Source organism: Ptiloglossa arizonensis, chromosome 5, assembly GCF_051014685.1.
Source record: "Ptiloglossa arizonensis isolate GNS036 chromosome 5, iyPtiAriz1_principal, whole genome shotgun sequence".
NCBI classification, from domain to species: domain Eukaryota; kingdom Metazoa; phylum Arthropoda; class Insecta; order Hymenoptera; family Colletidae; genus Ptiloglossa; species Ptiloglossa arizonensis.
The window spans coordinates 25,757,659-25,767,973 of NC_135052.1; the positions used below are offsets into that span (position 1 = coordinate 25,757,659).

Here is a 10,315-nt window from a genome sequence, read left to right on the forward strand (position 1 = left end):
GAAATAAAATGCTGATAACGGCTGTTTCTTCTAAACGGTGATAAATTATACATTAAGCTAGTTTACACCAAGCATTTAATACGCATACCAAATACTTTGATTCGTATCAAATGGTCGACGTAAATAATGTATTAAGTTGGTACGATGCATTCAAAGAAGGCGTATCGAACTAATAGAGACAACCTGTTTAAAGGTTGGGTTTGTTCGCTCGTATCTCGTAACAGACAGATACAAGATATATACGGTAAATATAAACAATATCAAGCATATAACATGTGTACTTGTATATTTTATTTGCATCTTATTCATACTATTTATTAAATGTCTAAACAAAGTCATTGTGACCTTGGTATGGGAAATTTAGAAGCTTAAAAATTACAATTTTATAGGTATAGAATGCATCGCATTTTCTCAAAATAATCGCGTTTCGTTCTAAGTTACTAGTAAATTCGTTAATAAAGTTTGAACAGCCAACTCTGACTTAAACACTTTAAAACCATTTCATTTTCATTACATTCTCACTGGCTTGAAAATTCTCAAAAAGTTTCTGTCATTGACAGCGCTGTTCAGTAAACATCCCTTCGTAAAAAAATTGAAACAATGAATGTACTAACAACTTAAAACGAAATGAGTTGCCTCTTATACTTACGTATGTATAATATCTAACTTCATAAATGACTTGCGTCAGGGTCATGATCGTATATTTCATCACCGTTTAAGAGAAAAAGTCGTTCGCACTATTTTTCTTTATTGAGTTATAAAAAGATTGTCTTTTACTATTCAAGATGATATTATATCATTTGCTATTCTAAATGACAAATGAATCGATTCTTTTATGATACGTGACAGACTGTATGAAAAAGTATACACATGATTTAGTTTTGTTTATATCGGATGATTTGTCTAATATGGATTGGGTTGGCATTCGTCCCGAGACGAATCGTGAACGATAATTTGAAATATACGAAAGAATAGTCCTGTTTCGCGAATTACAATGCTCCTCGTATCTATTGATCGGTGTTCTTAACACGAGCACTCGCTGCACAGCAGATCTGTTTCAACCGATTATTAATATTTCAAACGGATTTGGATGAAAGGGTCTCGCGTCATATTGAATAATTTATCGTCATCGATACGCGTTGTTTCTGAGATAAAATGGAAACATCATCTATCGTGATACGTTTCGTTCGCGATTCATGCTTCGTACGTTCGACGACGGCACGCAGCAGGCACGCGTTAATTTCGATCGCAAATCGAAATCAAATTTTGCTCGTTATCAGGTTCTCATGTGTTTCTACTCATCTGTTATCGCTGAAGCTGTGCTTCGGGTCTGGTCGCGATATTCGTGGTAACGGGCATGTTTCATTTACACTTGTGCGAATCCCGCCTTTGCAAAATGGAACACCGAACACTGGCACGTGTTTTTTGTTACCGAGTATCATGTACGCTACAGGGCCGTCGAAAACATGCGGTACAACCCAAATGAAAGTGATTCGTCTAAAAAGAAATTAGTGAAAAATGTACGATAAAAATTTTCTGTACGGACCGTTAGCAATTTATTTTTGTCAGAACGAATCATTTTCGATCGGTTTACATCTCGTATTCAAGAAAACCCTATAGATTGATACGTTGTCTACTGCACCTACATGCTTGCGAACCAACGATTACTGCTGGTACAGTACACTACCTAAATGTCCTTTTATCGAAGACGTTTGTTGGCGTATAGGGGTCGAATCGTTTGTAAAGGAGGGTAGTTGTCGAAAGTGGTGTCACAGAATCGTGCAACCAATCGATTTTTAGTCGAATATAAGTACACGAATAACTTATGTATACACGTATACAAACACGCAGCGCATATACCATATATACATATATATGTATGTATGTATATATGTATGTATACACGATGATCTGAAGAAAAGGTTGTAGAATTAAGGGGTGTATAGTGCTAGTAAAAATTAAAAACAAATTTCAAATTACTTTGAAAGGGTTGATATACATATATTAAATTAGATATAATTTTTTCTTTATTTTCGTGAGCACTATACGCTTCTAGATTCTTTAACTTCTAATTCGGTCATTCTGTATATGTTGGAGTACGTATACATATATTTTAAGAATGAAAAGCGAAGCAGGTACAAATCGAGTATCGTATCGCGTTCCTTCAGGGTATAACGCGCACCTTACTTAAGAGACAAAAGAAGCAAGTATACAATGCTATAATGTATTAATATTTTCATTACGGTAACACAACACATATCAGTCTAGATACATATCAATAATTTTAACGGAGATGAGTGCCGAATTCTCTCAGGAAGTGCCGGGTTCTCCGTTTTACGAAACGATTAATGATCGATGCATAGAGACGAGGATCACGATCTTAGTCTCTATGTTCCACGAATAAAAATCAAATAGAACACAACACAGACACGGGGAACAACAACTACGGCTACCAATCCTCGAGAGACGTTCCCTTCGATGATGGAAAACGTACATATCTCTACCTATTAAGCGTAATCTTCTAGTCAATCAAATGACATATCTTCTAATTAAATATAAATAATTATAGATACATGTACACACGCGCGTGCGCGCGCGACACGATCGCAGAGTCACTTTTATCAGATAGTAAATATATATACATATACATATATATATATATATATATATATATATATATATATATAATAATGATATTTTGGTATATAAATAAAAAAGTGAAAAAAGTGGAGAAAAGAAAGGATGATACGTGTATAAAACATTCCCTCCAGATGTCAATTACGGTCCAAAGTAGGGCCTGGACCGAGGACAGAATCCGAGGGAAAGTATCGCGTAAACTTTAGGAATGAAACGTTTTCGAAGGATCAAGGTGTTCCGAATCTCCGCTCACGAACACCTTGATCCTTTTTATCCCTCCTACTCTCTCTACCCCGAACTTCGACGTTACATTTAAGAGAACACTCCGATGATAATTGGTAATTTTGACCCAAACTCACCAATGTGCGCAACATGAATGTTTCCATCACTTTTGGGGCGACGGGCTCTGCAATGCTCGTACACGCCACATTGCATGATCTAATTGTTTACAATAATACACTATAGCATCAGTTTTGTATTATTCGACGAAAGACAATCCAGTAATTCTATCGATGTTCAACACGTTCACAATCCACTGATTCGGTTAGCACTTATCTCTTATGCTCACTTTAAATTATAACTACTATTAACGCTTTTAACACAAATGGTTTTTGTATTTGATCGAATTGTACTACTAAGAATGGTAGAATGATCGGATCTGCCTTTAAACATTCAAAACAGCGCCTCTTTTTCAGCATTCAAATTCATATTCTTCTGACTTGAAATGGTGACTGTTTATAAATAACATCTATATTTTAATCTATATAGAGAGCACCTTATTTATATACATTTTAATGTTTGAAAACTACATTCCAATGTACATATTGATTTAAAATACCGTTTCATAATAAAAATGAAATAAATTATGTAAAAATTTGAGAAAATGTATACAATCAGCTTGTCAGTTGATGTATTCTCTAATGATTCTTTGATGCCTAGTGTTTAGAGAAGAATTAGTATAAGAAGCTTATTCTTCTCTGAATATTGGATGATAACTACACTTAAAATTATGGGACTGTGAACGTGTTATGTTATCAATTTGTTAAAGTTTTAAGTAAGTATGTTGTGAAAATGAAATTTGCAATCATCAAAACTCAATCAAATGCAACAGTTTAAAAAGATTTTAATTAATGAAACGTATTAAAATAATTGCAAATCGTTGGACGTAACAGAGTATATCTACGCGATCCGTCCATAATATCCAACTACAAACCACAGATAACTGTGAAACAAAGACATAACATTTCAAACGAATTTGATTGAAGTCATTTAGAGTGTGCTTTCTCCTTGCAAAGAATACTAAATGTTTTGTAGCGTGAATAAGCATCGGATCTTGTCGCTGCTTGATGAAGTGTACAGCGCTCATATGTATACGTATAAAACAGCATTGACCATCTTAGTTATCGGGATTTCAACAATGTGATAATTATAATGAAAAATCACATGCCGTTCGTGTCTATGTTATTTTCTCGACTTCTAATTGTTCTACTGCCAAAGCATTCTTATTATACGGCAACTGCGACGTACCGTACACTTGTAAGTAAATCTTGCTTCTTAAAGTTTTGTACTTCTATTAATTGACAAATACAATGTTCTTGGAAGATAAGTTTTAGCGCGCGATTGATCATTAAATAAAGTGAACGTTTCTTCAGTTTTATTTTGCGGAAATTGAAATTGTACCTGACCACACGCATTCTTGTTATTAAAGATTCTCTTTTTGCTTTTGTAAAGTCAGGTCTTCTTTTCCTTTCTGAACAGAGTAGAAACATTTTCCTCGGAAAAATAAAATAAAAGAAATCATTATTTAGAAGCTAACACAAAGATATGGATTTCACAAGATGCGCAATACTGACTAATACTCTTTAAACTAGTTAGAATTTTCTATTGCATAAAAGACTACATAATTATTAAATCGATAGAGACATTCCTGGATCTATTTATTTGGTAAAATAATATTTTATTCAAATATTAGTTTTAAACTTAAAAAGTACTATAACAGGTGATAACATTGAGGTAAAATATGTTGTAAACCATATGTATATTTCAGTTTAATTTCCATAATAGTAATGTACCATTACTTGCAACTTCAAATGTTTGCATTGAATTTACGTGACGTACAGATAATAAGTCTACTATTTCATTTACATTTCAATTGGCTCGATTAACTCGTATTTGCTCGTGATTCCACCAAGACTTCTCAATTCTTCAACCAAATCTCGAACGTCTATTTTACGAGAGACTACTAATGTGCGTTGATTCTTAGGTCCATAACTGTGGGATTTTAAACCCATTTGTCTTGCAATCCTAAAATATATTTAAACATTCGTTTAATAAAACAAACCTGCTTATTCAATTAATGATGTTAAAAAATTTCGTTATTATACTTACTGATGAATTGTCGCTCTTTCATCATTTGTAAAATCAGCAGAAAATACTAGATCGTTTCTCATGTCACCTGCGAGATACTTTCTCATAACATCCTTAGATTTCATTCGTATTTCATTCATGGAACAGGTATTGGACTTTAATCCCAAGCCATCTCTACTAATTTGTTGCTTAATACTACAATAACAAAATAAATATTTGTAATTTCTTTTATTGAACATAACAGAAAAGTATACTTACGTAACAGGTTCAACGATTCCTTGTTGTGATTTGCCAAGGCCACCACCAGTCCAACCCATTAACTTCATTAATTTTTTTCCAATATTATCATCAGAAATTGAATCATCTTTTGATGAGCCTTCTTTTAACATTGTTGTCGTAGTCACATTGGCATCTGCATTTATTTTAAGCTTAATCTAAAAAGGGAAATTGTTAAAGTCTGATAAGTATAAAAGTAAAAGGTAACTATTTTGCAAACCTTAATTGTATAATAATGTTTCTGTAATTCTTGTAATCCAACAATAGATGCTTCTTTTTTTGCTAACTTTTGATTAGGACCACAAGCTTCTGCCAATGGTTTTGAATTTATAAAAATACTGCATTTACTGTAAAAAAGAATAACCAATTCAATTGAAATATTTGGAAATAAAAGAAATAATATTACATACCTAGAGTCACCTATTCTATCAAATTTCCATTCTATATTTCCTCCGGATGCATTAATTGCACAAGCAAGTATGTTTTGTGGTGTATCATCTGGTCTTTCTACCAATACGATATCACCAAATGGTAGATCTTGTAGTTTCCTCTGTTTCACAGGTACTTCGTTAGCTTTTGAATTATTAGACAATTTTATTTTTTTTTTTTCTCCTTCAACTTTACTGGTAGTTGTTGGGGCAGTGAGTCCTGAATAATATTATAGTGTTACAAAATGAAATATATAATAAAGTATACTTTATTATACAATACTTTGTTGAAGACTATTTAACAAACCACAGAACTCACAGTTCTTGAATATACCTTTAACCTTTGAACTAGCAGCATCAGAAGCTTTCACAAATGTTCTTTGTAATTTCTTTTTCTGTTTTTTTCTGTATTCTCCAACAATGTCATGAGCTAATTCTGTTATTAACTGCATTGTTTCTTCAGGATATCTATAATAAATATTATCCAAATTTATGCAATATGTTTCAAAATACACTTTGCAATCCAAGATAAAGTGATTTTTTACCTGCAGCCGAGTAATTCAACATTAGTGAAAACTTGAGCTAAACAAACAAGTTCATCCTCTGAAAATCTGTTTTTGTAGGTTAACAAAAATTTGCGTCTTAGCTCCCAATGTTCGTCGCACTCGTGCTCTGTTTTATACTGTTCAACGTCCCAATCGTCCTCTGAGCTCATTCTCATTAAAATATTATACGTTTTGTGTAACAAATTATTAATTTATATACGTCTTAATATTTATATGCGTCGAACATGTACCATTTGCTATTGATTAAAATATAACCTTTCACAGGAAATTGAAAAGTATGTCAGACAAAATTAATTTTTATTCACTGTTTTAAAAACTCATTGAAATTGTTTCCTTTTTTGATAAACGTTTACATTTTCAAGTGATTCACATAAATTTTATTAGAGAAAGAAACAAAATTATCTCAGAAAAGTACTTACACGACTTGTGGGTGTAATTTGAACATAATAATAAAAAGAGTTCATATTCGGAAGTCAAGCATAGTTGTCAGATTGGCCGAATTTGTACGCATGCGTAGCTCGCCATTATGATGGTGAGAAGAGAAGAATGATGCGCTATTCAACATTATGGCGGGCTCTAACAGACAGTGTAAACCAAATACATTTAATTTTTAAATATATTCTGTACAATTTTTTCCAAATAAAATTTTTAATTTAAGTTACAAAAAACTGACTTTCTGTTTAAATAGTTATCTCAATATTGTTTCTTACTGTGGCTTATCTTTTATATTTATTAATATTTTACATAAATAATTAGTAAAATAATATTATATTTTGTAAGTAACTTTTATATTGTATGCGCAACTGTAAGGAGTACGAAATTGTACGAAACTACGAAACTGTACGAAGCCATACGAAGTGATACGAAGTTGATATGTTGTTATAGGTCAATACTAGTTTGATATTTTTGTTATATCGCTATAGTTAAATATCAATGATTTAAAGATATGTAACATAGAACAGTTTAAAACGAACTTATAAAGTGTATGATATTAGATCTACGACAATTTCTTCGCAGCATTCGAAATAGATAACGTATTTTATTCGTTTCTACGGTGAAATTACCCTAACCTATTATATGGGAAGGGTTAGATAAAATCATTACCATTTCTGCTTTTACGTTAAATTACCTATAATTATTTGCATATTTATTACACAAAAGTCAATACATCTTTAACTTGAACACCTTGTTAAAATGACCAATATTGCCACACGAACATTTTCATCTAAACGTAAATATGCCAATTGCTTTTTTGTTTTAATTAATTGAATATTTTTTTATATTGAGTGTCTTATTTTCGTATTTTGTTATAGTGTGGAGAGACCAAAGCATTTTACGACCATTCTTCACATACCCTCCAAGGTGTAAGCTATCAACCCAAAACCAACCTCAACAGGAAATCACTAATGGTAATGATATTTTTAATTATGTATTGATTACTTTTTTTGGCTCAATTATGTATTGATAAAATTTAAGTCCTTAACTTTTTTAATTTCTGAAGGTCAAGAAAATTTAGTAAATCCACTGACTCATCCAGATTTTTTTAAAGTTCACAATTTATTCACAGTCAGTGATTTATTTAATGCAAGAGTACATTTTGGACATATGGAAGGATCCATGAATGATAAGATGCGACCCTTTATATTTGGATCCAGACTGGGGCATTTAATAATCGATTTAGACCAAACTGCTGAGCTTTTGCGAGACGCATTAAATTTTACAGCTCATATAGCGTTTAGAGATGGTATCATTTTATTTATTGCAAAAAATCCTCAAATTTCTTATCTAGTAGAAGAAACTGCCAAGAAATGTGAAGAATTTGCTCATACTAGAAATTGGAAACATGGAACATTTACAAATGCTAAATGTGAATTTGGAACACTCACAAGATTGCCAGATTTATGTATATTTCTTAATACTATGGAGTCTGTTATTCATCAGCACATAGCAGTGGAACATGCAGCTAAAATGGCTATTCCAACAATTGGCATTGTTGATACAAATTGTGATCCAAATCTTATTACATATCCTGTTCCTGGGAATGATGATACACCTTGTGCCATAGAACTTTACTGTAGGTTATTTTCAAATGCAATAATGAGAGGAAAGGCATGTAAGAAAGCAATGTTAAATTCAATGAATAAAATATAATTTTTGTTAATATTAACGAATAAAATATAATTTCTGATAGATTTAGCAAAGATGGACAATTATCATAATTTCTTAGATTAAAAACACCTTATTGGAGAATAATATAATTTAAAGATTCCCATGTACACTATGTATGTATGTAAATCATGTAAAACAAATTTAAAATATTTATTCTTCTTGTTTGATCATTGGTTTATCATCTCGTATACGTTGTAAAAATCTTGGTCCTATTATTTTATACATCCTAGAATATAAAATAATATCATTATAATGTAGGTTTAAAAGAAAGTTTGATAACTAAAATAATATACCATATTCCTAAATTTGGGTAACAATAGTTGAGGTATAGCAGATTAAGCAGCACTGGTTTACAAATCCACACTTCCAAGAGTTGGTTTGCTATTGCAATTCCCATCAGTATAGCACAACGTTCAGCGCTAACTTTATTTTGGGAGATTCCTTTCACTTTCTCGCCATATGTCTATGAAAGAAATTGCATTTAAAAGCTGAAATAAAAAAATTTTTATTATGCCAGAACTCACTTCTCCCAATTTTTCTGTATATGCTTCTGACAAAAAATTAGTTTGTACTGGTCCTGGACATATCATTGTGATTGGTATATTCTGACCAAGTTTTTCTAACCAAAAAGTGCTAAAATATCCCTGTATATGACAAAAAAAAATATATGTATAAATTGTAACATGAAACATATTTTCCAATATTAATAAAACTAACATGTAATGCAAATTTAGTTCCACAATATGTAGCAGAGTATGGTGCTGCATTAATACCGGCAACGCTTGAAGTAATTACAAAGTGACCAGTACCCATTTGCAAAAAATATTTTGCCACTAATCTACTTAAAGCCACTTGTGAAAATACATTTAAATTGAACATTTCTTTGTCAACAGATAGTTCAATATGCTCCCATTGTGCTCGTTGAGAACGACCTGCATTATTTACAAGTACATCTAACTGAAATTAAAATTCAGATGAAGGTCTAATCTTAAATTATTGAGTTAAAACACAATTAAAGTGTACATACTTTGCCAAATTTACTAATAACATGTTTTAATGCTATTTCATGATTATTTATGTCACCAATATCTAGAACAAGTACTTCAATGTGTGAATCATTCAAATTTTTGTTTCCTAAAAATAAATAAATAGTAAAAATGATGTAAAGGTATAAAGATAATGAAGAGATAGATTTATAAGGAAAGTTATTCACTTTCAAGGCATTTGGCTTTCACTCTTTCTAATTCTTCTTTTCTTCGTGCAGATAAAACTAATTTACAACCAGCATCTGCTAAAGTGTATGCAAGATGTTCTCCAATTCCACTTGATGCTCCTGTTATCCACACTACTTTTCCTTTTAAAGAGCCTGTACAAAAATATTAATATGTAGAAAAATAATTTTCAAAAAGTCCTCTCAAAGTTTATAACACTCACTTATGGGTTTGCCAAATTTTTCGTAAAAAGCGAGTTTCAAATCACAATCTAAAAACCAAGGATATATCATGTAGATAAGGTAATAAATCACAACCACAAAGCCAATGATAGCTAAAAGATCCATTTTTTAAATAATATATTGCTCAAATCAACCTGAAAGTAAATGAAATAATAGTAGCTTCAACATATTTTTTATTTTACAAAAGAAACTAGCAGACACGTAATTGCTAGTGATTAGATAAGATTATCTTTCAATCTCTTATACTTACATATACGTTTGTGTTATATACTTACTATATACTTTATATACGTAGATTCCAAAAATAATTTTCCGAAGAAAACTATGCTACGAATAAAATTCCAGTGCTATTTTGGACTAGATCTTTATTTATATTATGTAAGTATCATCAGTATGCAAATATTCATATACATACGTAT

At 31.3% G+C, this 10,315-nt stretch overlaps 3 protein-coding genes across 4 annotated transcripts; 1 reads left to right on the forward strand and 2 right to left on the reverse strand.

Annotated features, from left to right (window-relative positions):
• Positions 1 to 4,656: 4,656 nt before the first annotated feature.
• LOC143147154 (NF-kappa-B-repressing factor) lies at positions 4,657 to 6,705 on the reverse strand. The gene is made up of 7 exons (XM_076312139.1): positions 6,254 to 6,705; positions 6,043 to 6,176; positions 5,691 to 5,928; positions 5,501 to 5,627; positions 5,263 to 5,438; positions 5,026 to 5,199; positions 4,657 to 4,941 (listed from the first exon to the last, which is right to left on the reverse strand). Exons 1-7 carry the CDS (start codon positions 6,427 to 6,429, stop codon positions 4,779 to 4,781), a joined length of 1,188 nt encoding a protein of 395 aa, XP_076168254.1. The 5' UTR covers positions 6,430 to 6,705; the 3' UTR covers positions 4,657 to 4,778.
• A 396-nt stretch (positions 6,706 to 7,101) lies between these two features.
• Mrps2 (mitochondrial ribosomal protein S2) lies at positions 7,102 to 9,524 on the forward strand. The gene is made up of 3 exons (XM_076313014.1): positions 7,102 to 7,505; positions 7,588 to 7,683; positions 7,776 to 9,524. The coding sequence occupies exons 1-3, from the start codon at positions 7,469 to 7,471 to the stop codon at positions 8,423 to 8,425; spliced, it is 783 nt and encodes a 260-aa protein (XP_076169129.1). The 5' UTR covers positions 7,102 to 7,468; the 3' UTR covers positions 8,426 to 9,524.
• On the reverse strand, positions 8,407 to 10,276 carry LOC143147615 (dehydrogenase/reductase SDR family member 7). Of its 2 annotated transcripts, none has more exons than XM_076313009.1 (8): positions 10,172 to 10,276; positions 9,878 to 10,030; positions 9,657 to 9,809; positions 9,471 to 9,577; positions 9,161 to 9,400; positions 8,968 to 9,087; positions 8,737 to 8,906; positions 8,407 to 8,669 (listed from the first exon to the last, which is right to left on the reverse strand). In XM_076313009.1, exons 2-8 carry the CDS (start codon positions 9,999 to 10,001, stop codon positions 8,594 to 8,596), a joined length of 990 nt encoding a protein of 329 aa, XP_076169124.1. In that variant the 5' UTR covers positions 10,002 to 10,030; positions 10,172 to 10,276; the 3' UTR covers positions 8,407 to 8,593. The 2 variants fall into 2 exon arrangements, with proteins under 2 accessions (XP_076169124.1, XP_076169125.1); XM_076313010.1 differs by having other exon boundaries at positions 10,147 to 10,257.
• Positions 10,277 to 10,315: the final 39 nt, after the last annotated feature.

What these genes read in the sequence shown, in the direction of transcription:
- LOC143147154 (XM_076312139.1), bottom strand. Translation starts at nt 6,429, where the DNA reads ATGAGAATGAGCTCAGAGGACGATTGGGACGTTGAACAGTATAAAACA. An exon ending in TGCTAGTTCAAAGGTTAAAG is followed by an intron (nt 5,929 to 6,042) that starts GTATATTCAAGA and finishes AATATTATTCAG; the next exon opens with GACTCACTGCCCCAACAACT. An exon ending in GATAGAATAGGTGACTCTAG is followed by an intron (nt 5,628 to 5,690) that starts GTATGTAATATT and finishes TCTTTTTTACAG; the next exon opens with TAAATGCAGTATTTTTATAA.
- Mrps2 (XM_076313014.1), top strand. Translation starts at nt 7,469, where the DNA reads ATGACCAATATTGCCACACGAACATTTTCATCTAAAC. An exon ending in ACGAACATTTTCATCTAAAC is followed by an intron (nt 7,506 to 7,587) that starts GTAAATATGCCA and finishes ATTTTGTTATAG; the next exon opens with TGTGGAGAGACCAAAGCATT. An exon ending in TCAACAGGAAATCACTAATG is followed by an intron (nt 7,684 to 7,775) that starts GTAATGATATTT and finishes TAATTTCTGAAG; the next exon opens with GTCAAGAAAATTTAGTAAAT.
- LOC143147615 (XM_076313009.1), bottom strand. Translation starts at nt 10,001, where the DNA reads ATGGATCTTTTAGCTATCATTGGCTTTGTGGTTGTGATTTATTACCTT. An exon ending in ATACAGAAAAATTGGGAGAA is followed by an intron (nt 8,907 to 8,967) that starts GTGAGTTCTGGC and finishes TTTCTTTCATAG; the next exon opens with ACATATGGCGAGAAAGTGAA. An exon ending in TACCCAAATTTAGGAATATG is followed by an intron (nt 8,670 to 8,736) that starts GTATATTATTTT and finishes TTTATATTCTAG; the next exon opens with GATGTATAAAATAATAGGAC.